Source organism: Stomoxys calcitrans, chromosome 5, assembly GCF_963082655.1.
Source record: "Stomoxys calcitrans chromosome 5, idStoCalc2.1, whole genome shotgun sequence".
Taxonomy (NCBI): Eukaryota; Metazoa; Arthropoda; class Insecta; order Diptera; family Muscidae; genus Stomoxys; species Stomoxys calcitrans.
This window is the reverse complement of record NC_081556.1, coordinates 9,749,068-9,768,798: the sequence shown is the minus strand read 5'-3', so window position 1 is coordinate 9,768,798 and position 19,731 is coordinate 9,749,068. Positions and strand designations below refer to the sequence as shown.

Sequence of the window (19,731 nt, the reverse complement as noted above, 5' to 3'; positions counted from 1 at the left end):
AAATTCTATTTAGGAGAAGATATAAAAGCTCCTCGTTCGCAAGAGATGGTACAGTTGCTAAATAGGAACGGTATGCAGGATATCATACACAAAATCCATGCTAAACGTTCAGAGCTAAGCATTGGCAATACAAATTGGAATAAGTTTTTCGGCTATATGGCAGTGGGACATTGCTAGTGGCAATTAGTATTTATTTTAAATTGAATAAATGCTAATTGTATGTAACTTCTATATAAAGTTGCTTAAGACATGTGAGAGATCTTTAAATTAGCGAGTTCAAAAAAATTGCAAGCTTAAGCCATTGTATAACAGTTATAACAATCATACGCAACTGTTATACATGCAACTTTTTGGTAGTTTTTAAATAAGGTTTATTCGATCGGCTATAAATTTTACAATAAGCCATCAAAAACATAAATTTATTAACTGTATAACAATTATGTGGTGATTGATGTAACTGTTATACAAGGATTCTAAACAAATTAAAGTTAAAAAAATAATAAAATAACGAGTCTAAATCATTGTTTAACAGTTATCAGAATTATTAAAAACTGTCTATATTGTTATACTGAACCACATGTTTTTTTTTATAACCATTACCATAAGATGGGCCTATACCAATCTAGTCATTCGATTTGTAAAACCTTGAAATATTCGTCCAAGACCCAATAAATCATATATCTTCTTGATCGTCTCGCCATTCTGAGTCGATCTAGCCATGTCCGCCCGTCCCCCCGTCCGTCTGTCGAAATCTCGATAGCGGTCGAATAAGTAAAGCTAGCCGTTTGAAATTATGCACAGATACATAATATTGATGTAGGTCGTAAGGGATTGCAAACGGGTCATATAGGTTCAGATTTAGATATATTGGGTTGCCCAAAAAGTAATTGCGGATTTTTCATATAGTCGGCGTTGACAAATTTTTTCACAGCTTGTGACTCTGTAATTGCATTCTTTCTTCTGCAGTTATCAGCTGTAACGTTTAGTTTGCTATAGAAAAAAAGTGTAAAAAAAGTATATTTAATTAAAATTCATTCTAAGTTTTATTAAAAATGCATTTACTTTCTTTTAAAAAATCCGCAATTACTTTTTGGGCAACCCAATAGCTCCCATATAAACGATCTCCCGATTTGACTTGTTGAGCCCTTACAAGCCATCATTTTTATCCGATTTGGCTGAATTTTTGCACTTCGTGTTCTGTTATGACTTCCAACAACTGTGTTAAGCACGGTCCAAATCGATCTATAACCTGATATAGCTCCTATATAAACTGATCTCCCAATTTGACTTCTTGAGTCCTTAGAAACCACAATTTTTCTTCGATTTGGCTGAAATTTTGCATGTAGTAATTTTGCAATTGGTGATCCGCTATGTAATGTAACCCGATCTTCCGATTTTACTTCCTCACAATACGCAATTTTGTCTGATTTGGCTGAAATTTTGCAATCTGTTATGACTTCCAACAAGTGTGCTAAGTATGGTCCAAATCGGTTTATATCCTGATATAGCTCCCATATAAACCGATCTACCGATTTGACTTCCTAAGCCCTTACAAGCCGCAATTTTTATCCGATTTGGCTGAAATTTTGCATGTAGTAATCTGTTATAAAATATCCCAATCGGTCTATAACCTTTTATATCTCTTATATAAACCGATCTCCCGATTTGACTTCTTGAGCCGTTACGAATTGCAATTTTTTTGTCCGATTTGCATATTGTAATCTGTTATGACTTTCAACAACTGTTCCTAGTACGGTCCTAATTAGTATTGCTCCCGTGAAAACCGCTCTCTCGTTCATCCTTTTCATTTTTTGCTGGTTTGACAGAAGTTTGGTATTAAACAAAAATTATCCCCTTCAACTGAATTCATTTTGTATAATTTTTTAGCAGAATCCATGATGGTGGGTTCCCAAGATTCGGCCTGGCCGAACTTTGCACACTTTTACTTGTTTTACAGTAAAAACTGTCAACACATAGTAAAAATTGATTTTTTATTGCAAAAGAATGGGTTTTTACAGTAAAAAAATATTTTTTTGCCTTTAAACTTTTTTTTACAGTAAAAAATTATTTTTTACAATAAAAAAATTATATTTTACAGTAATTTTTTTTACTGTAAAAAATTACTTTTTGCCTACCATAAAAAATATAAAAAACTATTTTCGCCGTAAAAGTTATACCTTTAAAGGATATAATTTATTTTCTACATTTATAAAATATTTCTGGTAAAGAAAATGTTCGAAATTTTTATGTATACACATTTGTAGAAGGCTCTGCTGATTTTCGTTTAAGCAAGCAATCGGCATGAGAGGTTTTGTTTTAGGATAATAAATTGTTTTTAAGTTACTGGAACATATTGTCGGACAACTATTTAAGCATATCACATTATGTGGTGTTCTATATCTATATTTACTTATGGCTTATCTTCTCGAACTCTTGGGTTCAGAGGGATGTATTTGCTTAAGTCGTACATTGATAAGCGTAGAACATATTATTGACATGGAATAAAATTCTAAAGACCTATACCAAACTGAAATAGGAGATAAGGGATTACAAGCACGCATGCGCAACATTGATATAAGCATGTGTATCATATAGAGAAATGTTTATCGATGTAAAAGATTCTTTATCTCCCTGCCTTTCCCACCTCTCTCTCTCTCTATCTCTCTCTGTCTTTTATATCAATTTCAGATAAGATACATAAACATTAGACTTAGAAAATATATTCCTATATTTTAAGAGTATATTAAGCCACTTATTTTTGAACATGGAATCATTGACTTAAAAATATTCAACTCAATCAGACTTGTGTTAGCAGAAGACAGCAGTAAATCGAATCCAAAAAAGGCATTCTTGGGAAGAGTTTCTGAGTTGGTTTAATCCATGCTCATTTCCATCGTCCATTTACGCCTGGGGCTTATTGTGCAAACGAATTTTGGGAATCACCCTGTGATTAGCTACAGAAAAAAGTCAGTGTCAGTTCTTTTATTTCTTTAAGCTTATCTCTAAACAAATATTATATAGAAATTTGCAAAATTGCAAACCTGAGCTGATTATAAAATAAAAGCACAAACACTATCACCTTTCATATACAAAGTAGCCATTGGGCAAAGCACTACAGGCAGGCCAAAAAATTTTTATAAAAAAATGAATAATTTTTGGACAATCCTTATCACCTTGACATTGTTCTGTCTGGTAAGTTGATAACCTTGATCCTTCAGAAAAAACAATAAATAAATTAATCTATTTTTAGTCTCTGGGAGATGCAGCCAACGATGATGAACACTTTGCCCAACTTCTTAAGGAGACCAAATCAGTGACGGTAGAGGTTAAATCTCTTATTGAAAAGACCTTGGCCCAGCTACCCAAGGAAACCGATTATGATTTGCATCGTGAGAGATTCACAAAATATCTTGATCTCTATCAAAAATATCAATCCGCCTCCCAGGAAGATTGTGGCGAAAAGGCATTGGAATTCTACGATTCACAAAATACTTTCTTCCATTTGTATATGAGAGGCAATCTTAAGGCTACACGTGGCACAGAAGTTATTCAACTGCTAAATGAGAATGGCATGCAGAAACTATTGGTGAGAATTGATGAGGAACGTAAAAAGGGTGATTATGATTCGGTGAATTGGAGGAAATTTGAGGAATATATAGCAGCCGGCCATTGCTAGATGGCAGCAAGTGGAAGGAAATTCGACGATAGCAATCAATATAATTAAATAAAATTTTTTTTGTCTTAAAATTGATAAAAAAAGAAATTATCGCAAAACTTAAGAAACAATTGTTGAGGAAATTTTTTCAAAAATTTGCAAAATTTTGTAAAATCTTTATATTAGAATTTTTTGTATTAAAATTTTGAAACACAATCAAAGTTTAAAAAAAGTTTTTTTAAGAAATAATAAATTTTTACAAAATTTTATACAATTTCAAAAAAAAAATTTATTGATATCTGAAAGCACTAAATATGATATTCAAAAATCCATATTTGCCTCATGTTTGAATGGAGTTAAAGAAATTTTAGTTAGCACCCAAATTTTGAATCTAGTATCACGAATCTATTAGTATTTCGAATCTAGTATTGAATCTGATATCACAGAAAACAAAAAAAAAACATCTCAGTGAGAAAGTTTTCAAAAGTTTGCTAAATTTTGTAAAATATTTATATTTGAATTTTTTTGTATTAATGTTTTGATTCACAAAACAAAGTTAAAAAAAGGTTTTTTTTAAGAATGAAAAATAATTTTTTACAAAATTTTATAAAATTTCAAAAAAAACTATTGATGTCCGAAAGGGGGTATATGCTCTTCCATAAAAGGATTTTCAAAAATCCAGATGTTTAAAGCGATTTGAACGAATTTTAGTTAGCACCCATAATTCGAATCTAGTATCGTGAAGGAAAAACTCTCAGTAGCTGAGATGGTACTGAGCACGCAGTGCGAGGATCTTTTACTCAACTCCCACCAACGGCTAATGCTTCACCTAGCCATAGTTAAAGAATACCTCACAACCAAAAGCTCCAGATATGTTGTCCGATTGGAACATTGAAAATTTATATGGTCTCAAATGAACATTTATATGGGAATGGAATACAAAGGGATATTTAAATTTTGCGGGCTAAAAGTCCGAAAGAACTTCCTTTCATCAAAAACTGGTCGGTATAATAACCTGAATTGCAAAGTTTGCGAACATAAAACCCCGAAAATTGGCGAACTTTTATAGAAAAGATAAGTAAAAACGGGCTAAGCTCGGCAGAGCCCAATCTTGGGAACCCACCACAATGGATTCTGCTAAAAATTTATACAAACTAAATTTAGTTGAAGGGCATAATTTTATTCTACATACCAAACTTCGGTCAAACCAGCAAATATTAAAGCTTTTACGAACCGTTCAAGGATAATCGAGAGACCGGTTTATATGGGAGCTATATCAGGTTATAGACCCTATATCAGGTATTAGACCCTAATTGGAACAGTTGTTGGAAGTCGTAACAGAACACCTCATGCAAACTTCCATCCCAAATCGGACAAAAATTGCGGCTTATAAGGGTTCAAGAAGTCATATCGGGATATCGGTTTATATGGGACCTACACCAGGTTGTTGACCAATTCAGATTGTACTCGGCACAGTTGTTGAAAATCATAACGGAACACCACTTGCAAAATTTCAGTCGGACAATCGGACAAAAAAATGCAACTTGTAAGGACCCAAGAAGTCAAATCGGGAAATCGGTTTATATACGAGCTATATCAGGTTATAGACCGATTTGGACCGTACTTGGCACAGTTGTTGAAAATCTTAACAAAACACTACATGCTCAATTTCATCCAAATCGGACAAAAAATGGTGGTTGTAAGGACTCAAGTAGTCAAATCGGGAAATCGGTTTATATGCGAGCTATATCAGGTTATAGACCGATTTGGACCGTACTTGGCACAGTTGTTGAAAGTCATAACAGAACACAACATGCTCAATTTCTGCCAAATCGGACAAAAATTTCGGTTTGTAAGGACTCAAGAAGTTATTGTATATCGGGAGATCGGTTTATATGGGAGCTATATCAGGTTATCGACCGATTTGAACCGTACTTGACACAGTTGTTGAAAGTCAAAACAGAACACTATGGCAAAATATCAGCCAAATCGGACAAAAATTGAGGCTTCCAGGTGCTCAAGAAGTCATATCGGGAAATCGGTTAATATGGGAGCTATATCTAAATCTGAACCGATATGGCCCTGTGATATCTGTGCAAGATTTCAAGCAGCTACCTTTACGCATTTGACCACATTCGTGATTTTTAAAGTAAAATTTTTAATTGAAAATTTAATTGAAAATAAAATTGTTTTCAATAAAAAAATTAATTGATTCACAAATTTTTTAATTCGTTATGAATTTTTTTTCAATTACAATCGTGATTGAAAGCAAAAGCAAAAAGCCATTTTCAATTAAAAAAATTAATTGATTCAATTAATTTTTTAATTGGATCTGAAAATTTATTCAGTCACAATCGTGATTAAAAAACTTAATTGATTCAATCATTTTTCTAATCGAATCTTAAAAAATTTTCAAATACGGTTCTTAAGTAAATCCAATTAAATGCAATTTTGTCCCTGACAATATAAAGTGAAGGCGATTTCAAAGGCCAATACATCCCAAATCCCGACAAATCTGTATCAATACCATGGTAGCCGGTTCTAAATACGTTTCGGATTAACCCGATTGGGTCCTTCATCGGTGAAGGGCGGCCCCCTCTATACACAACAACAATTACAACAAATCTTTAGGGCACCACTTCTCAACACCCGAAACTATTTGGAGAACCACCCCGGGAAAGTGCGGGTGCCCACGGACCTTTGCCCAAACCACGCACCTCAAATTCATGTTCCAGGAGGTAAACATCCGTGTACCTAATATAGAAATTAATAGGAATTTTCAAAAAAATTCAATCATATTTTTAATTGGATAAATTAATTGAAAATTTCAAAAGTTTCAATCAGCTTTTTCAATTGGATCAATTAAAATTAAAAATTATTTGAAAATTTGAGTAATACTTTTAATTGAATATGCAATTTTTTTTAGTAGAAAGTTTTTTCAATTACTTTTTAAAATTATTTATTTATCCGATAATTAAAATAGAAAATTAAAAAAAAAATTTTAATTTTACAATTTTTGGTTTTTGCCCACCATCAAAGGGTATACTAATATTGTCACTCCGTTTGTAACACCTCAAAATATTCCTCTAAGACCCCTAAAAGTATATATATTCTTGATCGTCTCGCCATTCTGAATCGATCTAGCCATATCCGTCCATCCATCTGTCGGTCAGTCGGTCGGTTGGGATTGTAAATAGGCCAAACCGGTCCATTTTTTGATATAGCTACCATATAAACCGATCTTGGGACTTGATTTCTTCAGCTTCTAGAGGGCGCAATTCTTATCCGATTTGGCTGAAATTATGCAAGTAGTGTTTCGGTATCACTTCCAACAACTGTACCAAGTATGGTCTAAATAGGTTGATAACCTGATATAGCTGCCATATAAACCGACTTTGGGTCTTGATTTCTAGAGCTTCTAGAGGGAGCAATTCTTATCCGATTTGGCTGAAATTTTGCGTGAAGCGTTCTATTATGACTCGCAACAACCTTGCCAAGTATAATCTAACTCAGTCCATAAACTGATATAGGCTCCATATAAACCAATCTCCCGATTAGAGTTCTTGAGCCTCTAGAGGGCATAATTCCTATCGGATTTGGTTGAAATTTTACGACGTGTTTCGTTATGACTGTGACTCCAACAACTATGCTTAGTATGGTTGAAATCGGTTGATAACCATATATAGCTGTAAACCGATCTTGGGACTTGATTTCTTCAGCTTCTAAAGGGCGCAATTTTGCATGAAGTGTTTTATTTAGATTTCTAACAATTATGCCAAGTATGGTGTAAATCAGTCCATAGCCTGATATAGCCACCATATAAACTGAACTCCCAATAAGACTTCTTGGGCTTCTAGACGGCGCAATTATTATCCAATACCGTGGAAATTTTGTAAATGTCGTTTTGGTACGACTTTCAACAACTGTTCCAAGTATGGTCTAAATCGGTATATAACTGCCATATGAGCCGGCTTCCCAGTTTAACTTTTTGTGCCTCTAGAGGGCGCAATTATTACTCGATTTGCCTGAAATTTTGAAGGTGGTGTTTTTTTATGAGTGGCTTTTTTCTATTTGAAAAAGTCATTCACAGAACTTGACAAATACGATCCATGGTGGAGGGTATATAAGATTCGGCCTGACCAAACTTAGCACGCTTTTACTTGTTATTAATTTTTATCAATTTTTTAAACCTTTTAATCAAACTTTGATTTCCGTCTGATTGAAATAATTTCATAAAATTTTTTTAAGAAAACACACATCATATAGCAACCTCTCAAATAGGAAGGGTGTCTTTATTACTCGTCTAGTTCATTTAAAACCCTTTTTTTAATTTTTTCCTAGAAATTATCTTTTTAGCTAAACATCTAACCCAACCTCGTCAAATGCCTGTACTCTCCTCGTTCCATTTTCTGCTCAACATGCTGTCTGATTTTATCTAAACCAGCATTATTTAAATATTTCACCACCTCACCATGTTCGGCAGTATTGTTAGCATCACTTTTAAAAGTTTTCATAAATTCCAATAGTGTGGCAAAAAATCTTGAAGCAAATCTTCGATTGTAGCCCGCTTGATCTTTGTAATCATGAAAAGCTTTTTCATAAGCCTCCAATTTGGAACGATGGTTGGCAAAGGCTGGAGTATTGGGCAGCAGAGGTAGGACTTGCTCTATAACCTCATCACTTTGGGCAGCCAATTGTTTGGTTTCATCCAAAACAGGGGGAATATCTTGGCGTTTGGCTCTACGAGATGTTTCCAATGCAAAAATTGTCTAAAGGAAACAGAATATCATTTTTTTTTCTATTCTTTTTTAAAATAAAACTGTTATACAACACCTGAGTCATCGCTGCCAGTAAGATTGCCATAAAAACAGGCGTAAATTTCATTTTGCTTGATTATTTGCTGTTGCAAATCTATCTCTTTTTGATTTGCTGTTCTATTAATGACTGATTATTTGAGCTTACTGTGAGCGATTATTTATAAACAATCATTATTGACATACATTAATGAGCTGGGAGTGCTCATTTGAACTTGACAGATAAGAGTTGCAATTCATAGAATTTTTTTTTCAAATTTACAAAATTCCTTTAACATATACATATTGGTGGGAGGGTGAATCGTTTTGAGTACTAGACTAATAAACTTGTTTCTAGTGACTAAAAATCAAAATTGAAAAGGGTGTGCTGGCTGTTTGCTAGAAGAAGAACAAGTGTAGAAACCCTTTAAGTTTTCAAAAAACTATTTTTGTAACTTGCCTTTTTTTTTTAATAATGCTATTCACAGCATCCCACCTTCAGCACCAGCTGTTGCTTCCAATACCCATCATAGCCATAGCCAACCCCACGCAGACACTCGAACAACATTAGAATTTTTTCGATTTGTCATTCTAACTTATTTCGTACTAAGAATGTCTGACATTTTTATTCCTTCATCACTTCACATCCACGTCATTATATTTTTTTATAGCTTGGCCACTCATCCATTAGAATTGTGACGGCTCCCACATGGTGGTGCTGCTGCTAAGGCATAGAAAAACAAAGTGAAAAACCTCAACAGCAGTAAGAATTGACAATTTTCCAAAATAAAACAAAAAAATTTATTCTATATTTCTATTTTTCACAATAACATTATGAGGTCGATAATTGTTGAAATAATTAGCCTGAAAATGTGCTTAGCTATGGGTGAGAAGGCTACCAAATTAAATGAGTGAGAAAGAAATTGCAAACACACACTGTTTGGGTTGGCTGAACCACACACTCTGCAAATTTTGACATTGGTTTAAACTTTTTGCATAAATAAGCGATAGATTGTTTACCCAAAGTGATGATACTGAATTTATGTTTATACAAAAAAAAAAAAAGCATTGGAATAACAAAAAATTAAAACAAATATCGAATATATGTAAAATTTATTTAAATTTAATTTTTATAAAAATACTGATAATCAAAGCGATTGTTAACAAAAAAATTGCATTTTAATGACACAATCCTTAAAAGCCGATAAAAATTATGAAAAATGAATTTTTGAGGGAATTTTTTATGTACAATAAATATTAAAAAACAATGTAGAAATATTGGGTTGCCCAAAAAGTAATTGCGGATTTTTTAAAAGAAAGTAAATGCATTTTTAATAAAACTTAGAATAAACTTTAATCAAATATACTTTTTTACACTTTTTTTCTAAAGCAAGCTAAATTTAACAGCTGATAACTGACAGAAGGAAGAATGCAATTACAGAGTCACAAGCCGTTGAAAAAATTTGTCAACGCCGACTATATGAAAAATCCGCAATTACTTTTTGGGCAACCAATAATTTGACAATATTTTGTATGAAAACCTACTGGGAACAATTTTTTCACAAAAAAAATCTCATTACAATTAAAACAATTATATGAAAATCAAAGCGAAATAAAATTTTGTTTTTATAAAAAAAATTTTGATGGGACTTAGTTTAGGTTCAAGTGGCAGTCTGCCATCAGATTCACTTAGACGTTTTCGTCCATTGTAATACCATAGTAACAAAAGAAGGAAAATGATAACCTAAAGTGGAACTCCTTCTGACTGCTAGTGCTGGACACACACACACAGAAGGTGTTCTACAGTCACAGCTTCTGCAAAAGTCGTTGCTGGCAACCTTCAGTCTGTCAGCGTATTTTCCGATTGGACAGTGACCTGTCATGACGGACACTATGACTGAGACATCTGTTTTAGCCAATGACAGCAAAGCAGTAGACCTCTTCAAATCTAGATTAGGTCACATAGTTTTGGAATGCTCACAGCCGCCATCTTTTATTCGTTTCCCTTCGGGCCTGGCCCTGGAAACTTAGCTTACATTTTGCTAGAGGCATACACACAGATTCCAATATCCCTGGAATGTGTAGGGTAGTTTCTAGTCTCGCGAGCTCATCCGCTTTACAATTCCCTGGGTTATCACTGTAAACCGGCACTCAAAACATGTGAATTTTGAACTGTTCAGCCGTCTTGTTGAGAGATCTGCGACTGTCAAGGGCGATTTTTGTATTCAGAAATACGTTCTCCAGGGATTTAATGGCTGCCTGGCTGTCTGAGAAGATATTTATGCCAATCGTCGTTATGACATTATATCTTAGCCATTCCACCACTACCTTAATTGCAAAGATCTCCGCTTGATACACGCTGCAGTGGTCGGGTAACCTTTTCGATATGACCAATTATAGATCTTTAAAGTACACCCCAAAGCCCATCTGGTCGTTTAGTTTGGAATCATCCGTGTTTCTACACGGATGATTCCTATATATAGGGTTGCCCAAAAAGTAATTGTGGATTTTTTAAAAGAAAGTAAATGCATTTTTAATAAAACTTAGAATGAACCTTAAACAAATATACTTTTTCTACACTTTTTTTCTAAAGCAAGCTAAAAGTAGGAGCTGATAACTGACAGAAGAAAGAATGCAATTACAGAGTCACAAGCTGTAAAAAAATCCGCAATTACTTTTTGGGCAACCCAATAACTTTTGTTACCCGGGATATCGTAGTTTCAATCGGTTCCATCAGGAATAGTGGTACAGTACTTTTTATCAAAAGGCGGCTCAGGTAGGGTGTAATCCACACTGCCTGGAACATCGGATATTGTATCAAGGATAACACAGTGTCCGCAGCCGCCACATGACCAATGAGAAAGCTTCCTTAACCTTACGGCAGTGGTCGCAGCAATTTGTCTAGCCACAATGTCCACAGGCATAAGATGTAGCATTAAATTCAGTTTATCAGATGGTGTCGCACTCAGTAGGGCTGTGATGCACAACCAAACCATACTTTGGATCCGGTTAAGTATTGAGCAGTAGGTGGACTTTTGAAGCGCCGTCCACCAGACCACAACACCATATAGCATTATAGGTCTGACAACTGCAGTATATATCCAATGCATGACACGCGGTCTAAACTCAAACTTTTACCAATGGCTCTCTTGCAGGTGTATAGGCAAGAGTTGCTTTTCTTGACCTTTCCAAAATGTTGGATTTGAAGTTAAATTTCCTGTCCAGCAAAACACCAAGGTAACTTGTATCTCCTCCTGAAAACAACTACTTCTGTCTGGCATGGATTTATACCTAGACCATACTACGGTAGCCCACTTCGTTGTTGCACGTAGAGCTTCCTGAAGTATTTCTCTAAGGGTGCTGGGAAACTGTCCCCTAACCGCAATTACCATGTCATCAGCATACGCGGCCACTTTTACGCCTTTTTCTTCCAGAGAGAGGAGACAGTGCACCTCCTTTAGGTGTTTTTTCACTCCGAGAGAATCCTCTATAATCCGCGACAGACAATCTCCAGGGATCTTTGCCCTAAGATATATTTCTATCAACCTCTCAAGAGTTTTCTGCATAAATTGATGATAACTAGGCGAATGTTTTATAAAAATTTAACTTAAGCAGCATTTTTGTGATAATGCTTTATACAAAGTATAAAAAATGTTTTATATGAAACACAGGATGGGAGTATACTATTGGGTTGCCCAAAAAGTAATTGCGGATTTTTCATATAGTCGGCGTTGACAAATTTTTTCACAGCTTGTGACTCTGTAATTGCATTCTTTCTTCTGTCAGTTATCAGCTGCTACTTTTAGCTTACTATAGAAAAAAAGTGTAAAAAAAGTATATTTGATTAAAGTTCATTCTGAATTTTATTAAAAATGCATTTACTTTCTTTTAAAAAATCCGCAATTACTTTTTGGGCAATCCAATAATTTCGTCATTCTGTTTGTAACTCCTCGAAATATTCGTCTAAGACCCCATAAAGCATATATATTCCAGATCGTTTTGACATTTCAAGTCGATTTAGCCATGTCCGTCCGTTTGTTTGTCGAAAGCACGCTAACTTTCGAGGAGTAAAGCTAGCTGCTTGAAATTTTACTCAAATACTTCATATTAGTTTGGGTCGATTGGAATTGTAGATGGGACATATCGGTCCATGTTTTGATATAGCTGCCATAAAACCGATATTGAATTTTGACTTCTTGAGCCTCTAGACGACGCAATTCTTATCCGATTTTACTGAAATTTTTTATGATGTGTTTTGTTATGATTTCCAACAACTGTGCTAAGTATGGTTGCAAATGATCCAAAACCTGAAATAGCTGTCATATAAACCGATCTGGGGTCTTGACTTCTTGAGCCTCTAGAGGGCGCCATTTGGCCTCAAATTTAGTATGACGTTTTTCGTAATGACTTCCAACAACTGTGCCTAGTATGGTTTAAATCTGTCCATAACCTGGTATAGCTACCTTTTAAACCAATCTGGGATCATGACTTTTTGAGCCTCTACAGAACGCAATTCTTATTCGATTTGGCTGAAATTTTACACAATGACTTCTACCATAGTCTCCAACATTCAATTTAATTGGCACACCAATTATTTTCTTTTATCCTTTGTTTGCCTAAAAAGAAATGCCGGGAAAAGAACTCGAAAAGGCCCGGCCACTTTTATTTGATTAAATTTTTTTTTATTATAATTTTTTTGCGTGATTTTTTATGAAAAGTGTCTTTATTCAGACGGTTTTTGCCCAGCTTTAGACCACATTATTTCTTCATTTTCAAGTTTTTTTCATGTTAGGGTGAAGATTATTAAATTTTAAAATTTTTGTTTGTTTCCGTCTCGTCTCGAAAGACGAGCTCAGTGATCGAAGATTTTCTTTGCAAGTGGAAAAGGAAATACAGAGATGGCAACACACACCAACCACTATGGGACCCGTTTTGTCTTTGATTAGAAGACTTTTCGTGCGTTGGTATGTTGTATTTGAATCGTATTAATTGCGCAAACGCCTCACACATTAACCACGCTCGACAACCTTATCTATTAGCTGTACTTTTTCCCAATGCATGTGTTTTTGTGTAATGACAGACTTTTTTCTGCGACAATTACACTACTTCCGCGGTACACATGACATTGAACGCTAGGCAATGACAACTGCTCTCGCTGTTGCTCCGTGAGCCCAGGTTCGAATCCCGGCCGATTTTTTTTTTATTTTCAAGTTTTTTGCCTGTTAGGGCAAAGATCATTAATTTTTGTTTTGTTTCTCTTTCTAGACAAGCTTGATGATTGGAGATTTTATTTGCAAATGGAAACCAGAGGTAGCAACACACACCAACCACTATGGGATGCGTTTCGTCTTTGGTTAGATGACATTAGGTGTGATGGATGATATTAGGTGTGATGGCTTCAAGGACCGTGCGCTGGTATGTTGTATTTGAATCGTATTAATAACTACGTTTGATGGCAGCTATATCTAAATCTGAACCGATTTCTATGAAATTCGCTAGTAATGGCGAGAGTCAAGAGAAAATCCTTCCTACCAAATGTCAAGAGAATCGGTTAACAAATGACAATTTTATTGCATATTCACTCACATCCCAAAATTTTGAGAAGTAAGAAGTTTGGTAGAAATCGGTTCAGAATTATATATAGCTCCCATAAATATGTTCATCAGATTTTGGGTAATTTGCATTATTTTGACATTTTGCAACCGTAGTTATTACAGTTTGAAAATATTTGCTCGAAATGTGATACGGATTGTTTATTAACCCATCTGAAAACATACGGCGAAGTCCATCAAAATTGGTTCAGAATAACTTACACTTTGAACTTACAGCAGAGGAGTAGGGTATTATACAATCGTCTCCGCCTTTTACTTTATGTGGAACAAAATTATCCATTGAATATTTATTTCCGACAATTAAAGAGATTTTAGAGACGACCAGTATAACAATATAAATTCGTTTATTTAAATCCCATATGGAATTTATTGGTCTATGTATTCGCTCAGATGGTTTAGGGTCATTTAAGTTTGGATGTTAGATTTTTGAACGACTTTATTTAAGCCCGATATTCTCATGATGTTCGATTTAGGGGTGCTTTGGGGGTGAGGAGGTGCCCCAGACACTTGGCCCAGAAAGAAATATCAGCATCGTGCTCTTCTCTCAAATTTAACCAAACCATTTATTTAAACCCCATATTGCCATTGGTTTAAGGGGAGTTTATGGGATGAGGCGTCCCCCAAATAAATACCTGGCCACAAAATTGGTTATCAAATTCGTTTTCTTATGTCAAATACATTTAATTTGAGTCACATAATCCCATGGTTGGTACATTTGTACTCTTTGGGGGGTGTTTTGGGGAATGGGCGGTGCCCCAAGTACATGGTCCCACATTTGGACATCAGATTCGTATTCTGCTCTCAAATACCTTTAATTGAACCCCATATTGCAATGGTCTGTAAAAAATTGCTGTTTGTGGGGTGTTTTGGGGAACGGGTAGACACACCAAAGTGGGTATCAATTTCGTGCTCTACTCCCCAATACCTTTCATTTGTGCCCCACATTGACATGCTCGGTGAGTATGCCCGATATAGAGGTGTTTTGGGGAGTAAGGGGCCCCCAATTACTTAGTTCTGAAAATATATCACCATCGTGCTCTACTCTAAAATATCATTCATTTGAACCTCATATTGCCATATGCCTCCAAATTGGATATCAAATTAATTTAAACCCCTTGCTGCAAAAGTGAGCAAATATGTCCGGTTTGGGGTACGGGCCCTTAAAACTATCAATAACGAGTTCCACTTTCTTTAAGACTCAAATTGTCGTGGTGAGCATATACGTTCTATTTGGGGGTTGTTATGGGGGTGGAACGTCCCCTAGACAGTTGGTCCCGAATGTCGTGGTCTACTCCCAAACACCTTTCATTTGAGCCCAATATTTCCATAGTCGGCAAACATTATCGGTTTGGGGGGTGTTTTGGCCATTCAGTGACTTGTCCCTGGGAATATATTTCCGATTCGTGTTCTACCCTAAAATACCACTTATTATTGCAATGGTCATCAAATGCGTCCTATTTGGGTGATGTTATGGAGGTGGGGTGGTCCCATAGACACATTTTCCCGAACATTGATATCAGATTGGTGCTAAACGCCCAAAGACCTTTCATTCATTTTAGCCACATATTGCTATAGTCGCAAACTTGTCCACTTTGGTGGACCCCTCAAAACCCTTGACCCACATTTAGATATCAGATTCGTATTCTGCACTCAAATACCTTTTATTTGAGCCTCATATTGCCATGGTCAGTAAACAAGTCCTGTTTGAGGGGTGTCTTGGAGAGTGAGTGGACCCCTAGAAACATAGTCCCCCATTTGGATATCAGATTCGTATTCTACTCTCAAATACCTCTTATTTGAGTCCCATATTGACATGGTCGGTAAATATGTCCAATTGGGGGGGGGGGGGTTTTGGGCTGGTCCCTCAAACACTTGGTCCGACAATTGGATATCTGATTCGTTTTTAATCTTAAATACCAATTTCATTTGAGTCTCATATTGCTGTGGTTGTATATATTTAGTAGGTTTCGGGAGCGGGGTGGCCCCCCTAGGTTCCCCATCCAAATTTCAATACCAATTTTTAGTTTTTAGGGTACTATAAGAGAGCACACAAAATTGCGCCTAAATCACACCACCCATCTCCGAGATCTGGCGTTTCTGAAAATAAGGGTTAGGGGAAAGTCAATAAATTTCTCTTCAATAAATGCCTATATCTCCGAGTTGTTACGCTTTCGAAAATTGTGGTAAAGAGAATCCGTTTTCTCCATTCCTCCGTTATAAAAAACTGGAGTAACCTATTTCTTTGTGAACATTTCAGGAAAAGCTCTTAAAACAGAACAGCTAAGCAAATAAAGCACAGCACTTTGACTTTTATATATAAAAAGAAGATGTCAACATTTAATTTTCGTATCATCCTAGTGGTGTGACTCACAGCTGCCTCTTTTTAAATCAAATAAAATTTGCGGAAACTATCAAAATCTAATAAATTGCTAAGGTCAACAAAAAATTCAAGATCAATCCCTTAAAATCTTGAAGAAAAGAAAAAACAAAATCACAAATTCCCCCAAAAAGGTCGTTAGTACTCATTAAAAAGATATTTTTTATTTACCTCAAGAAAACAAAATAAACATGAATTTAAGAGTGTTTAAGTTTTTTTGATTCCATTTTAAATTAGTCACATGCTTATGAAAACTTGTGTCATTACTTAGTAGGAAATAAAAATCCGAACAGAATTTCCAACAATCTTAGTATTATGGATATAATTTATTTGGAGCCAACAGTCGTGTAAGATTTTATAAAACAAAACGCACACACCAACTCAAAATGATTGGACTTTTATAAAAATAAACCAATGAATAGTCGTCATTGGTACCACTCCATGGACCACATACTCAACGACACTACATGTCCAAAACAGACAGTCAAACCGGCGAAAGGACAGACAGACATACTTTCGATGGCACAGTCCATATACAAAATCTCAAAGGAAAACAAAAAGAAGAAAATCAGCCAATGACTTTTCATATAAATTGAGCAAAAGTCACCATTAACATTTCACCTTCGCCTACTTAAAATACATAAATAACAACAAAACCCCCTCCCCACAAAAACAAACAAAAAGAAAATTCGAAAACAAGATATTATAAGAAAAAACACAAAAAAAACCACATGTTTGATTTTTTTAATTAATTTTTATAAATATTAAGAAAAGTGTAATTACCAAACCATTACCACCCCCTCTCTAGGCAATTGCCAAAATGCATGTAGTTTCATAAATGTAATGAGGAGTGTGAAAATATTTGAATTTTGGGCACTAAAGGGAGTTAGGTAAAATACAAATGAACCTAAGTAATGAAAATTGTGATGAAACATTATTTCTTTACACCATTTAAAAATACAAATAAATATATATACATATTTTCTTAATCCCTTTTGCATTTCAGTTGGTAAAGTCTTTTAATTTTTTTTTAATTTTTTTGTCCCATTTTGCTTTTTAGCTTACTTAGTAACCAATTCCAAAAACAAGTCTTTAATTGTTTTTGTAAAATTTTCATATATCAAGAAACATTATTTTTTTTATCAATTAAAAAAAAATATATATATTCTTAAAATTTCCCTTAGTCCCTTTTGCATTTCAGTTGGCAAAAATTTGCAACTTTTTAATAATTTTCAACCTAATTTGCATTTTAGCTTATCAATATCTATTTGTTTAATTTTGTTTGTTTTAATTTTTATTTTTTTTCTTTAAACTCTTAAAATTTTCTTAGAACATTTTGCATTTCAGCCTATGATATTTCTTTAAATTTTCAAAACATCAAATTGACAATTTTAATTGTGTGCAAAGAGCCATTGTATATACTCGCATTTTAACCCAAATGCCATGCCATATGGGCCATACTTTGTTGACGTCTCAATTTTCTTTGATATTTACGAGTTGGCACATAATAAAAAGGAATTTTTTATGTCAAATAAAATTTTTTTCAAAATTATTTTTCTTTTTATTCATTACCATGTTTACTGACCCAGAGCATAGAAAGTGTTTAAATAAAATATAAAACTTTTTTTTTTAATGTTTTTAGGTTCCCTAATTTTGTTCATCACTGTTGATGCGATATTTTTAAAAAATTATTTATTTTTCTGTTTGTTTTTTTTGTGATATTTTTCACCATACATTTTCTTGAATCCAATTTATAGGAAAATATAAAATATTGCCAAATTATAAAGGTTTTTTTTCATTTTTTTTTCGAATCAAATAAAATATTTGCAACTATACTTAACACCCAGTTGAATATGGTGGGCGTAGAAATTTTGTTTAGTCTATGTGAAAACAAAGAACAGTGGGTGAATTTTTGGAAAAGTGATGGAATAGAAAGGAATTTTTTAAGACACATACATTGCAAGATATTAAAATGTTTTTATCTTTTATCAACGCTACGGAGTATTAGATCGTCGTTACTCATAAAAGATCTAGACATGTCCGTCCGTCTGTTTGTTGAAATCGCTCTATAGCTTTACATTCAAAGATAGCCTACATCTTGATATAGCACCCTTTATACCAATCTCCCGATAAGAACTCTTAAGTTCATAAAGTAAAATTTTTGCCCCGATTTCAATCAACAACCGTGCCGAGTTCGGATTAAGGTATATCCCGATTTAAATGTTGACCCCAGAAATGCACTGTAAAATGGTTAGTAAAAGCAACCATTTTACAATGAGTTGCATGGACGTCTCAACATCTGAGCATGAACCAGATCTTAACCATATTTGTATGCAGCTGTCACTTAGCCCTGTTTTTTGATTGAAGGCATTGAACGCACAAAAGACGCATTTCATCGAAAATTTATAAAAATTTTGAATATATCCCTTAACATTAGTACCAGTTATTCAATATCAGAACTTACGGCCTTTTTACTAAAATTTCAAGCAGTGAAAGCCTTTCACCATCGACATTCATGGTTTTGCTCTGCATTCTTAACGAATAACGCATATCCACGGCGTAGGAAAAACCTACCAATATTTGAGGTCAGCCTACCAATCTACCAACCTACCAGGAGAATAAAAAACTCCCAATTTTGGTAGGAATCTACTAAAAAACGGCAACACTGGTTGCGCCATAGAAACTTAATTATTTGAAATAACTCCCGAGTGGTGAGTTGGTCGGGAGGGGGTCGAGACTGGGTGCATCTGGGGGTGGTGAGAGTGGACGCATCACTAAGTTTGTTACTCTCTCCAGTCAGTTGCCATCATGCTCTGGTCTAAAGAAAAGCGGACCTTCGCCATCGAAAACTTCTTTTCTAACGGCCCCTCATTTTTGGCTGCGCAACGCAACAGACTCGTCCGTGGCCGTAATTCGATTCTGTCGTGGGTAAACTTATTTCCTAAGTGTGCAAATGTCGTTAAGCCCAGAAAAAGACTTCAACGAACCATCAGAAATCCGGAAGATATCGAAAGATTGCGGCAGTCAGTTGTGCTTTTTCGGCATTTGGCTCGCAAACACCCAGCCCTTTTGGGAAATTCTGACACATTTCGGGAGTGTGGAAGTGTCGCTAAACCCAGAAAAGGACTTCAACGGATCATCAGAACTCCGGAAAATATCGAAAGAGTGAGACAATATGTTGTGCTTTCTCCCCGGCGTTCGGCTCGCAAACCCACAGCTGCTGTGGGGAAATCTGACACCACTATTCGACGAATTTTCCATTAAGACCTTAAATTTAAACGTGTGGTTTCAGCT

General features: G+C 34.9%; 3 protein-coding genes across 3 annotated transcripts in view; 1 reads left to right on the top strand and 2 right to left on the bottom strand.

The window, feature by feature from the left end:
* LOC106081228 (potassium channel subfamily K member 4) overlaps positions 1-19,731 on the bottom strand; it is a 72,409-nt gene that overhangs the window by 35,486 nt on the left and 17,192 nt on the right. The gene's annotated exons all lie outside the window — the stretch shown is intronic.
* LOC106081232 (uncharacterized) lies at positions 3,069-3,929 on the top strand. Its single transcript, XM_013243060.2, has 2 exons — positions 3,069-3,192; positions 3,251-3,929. The coding sequence occupies exons 1-2, from the start codon at positions 3,145-3,147 to the stop codon at positions 3,674-3,676; spliced, it is 474 nt and encodes a 157-aa protein (XP_013098514.2). The 5' UTR covers positions 3,069-3,144; the 3' UTR covers positions 3,677-3,929.
* Positions 7,917-8,616, bottom strand: LOC106081233 (uncharacterized). The gene is made up of 2 exons (XM_013243061.2): positions 8,489-8,616; positions 7,917-8,424 (listed from the first exon to the last, which is right to left on the bottom strand). Exons 1-2 carry the CDS (start codon positions 8,537-8,539, stop codon positions 8,020-8,022), a joined length of 456 nt encoding a protein of 151 aa, XP_013098515.2. The 5' UTR covers positions 8,540-8,616; the 3' UTR covers positions 7,917-8,019.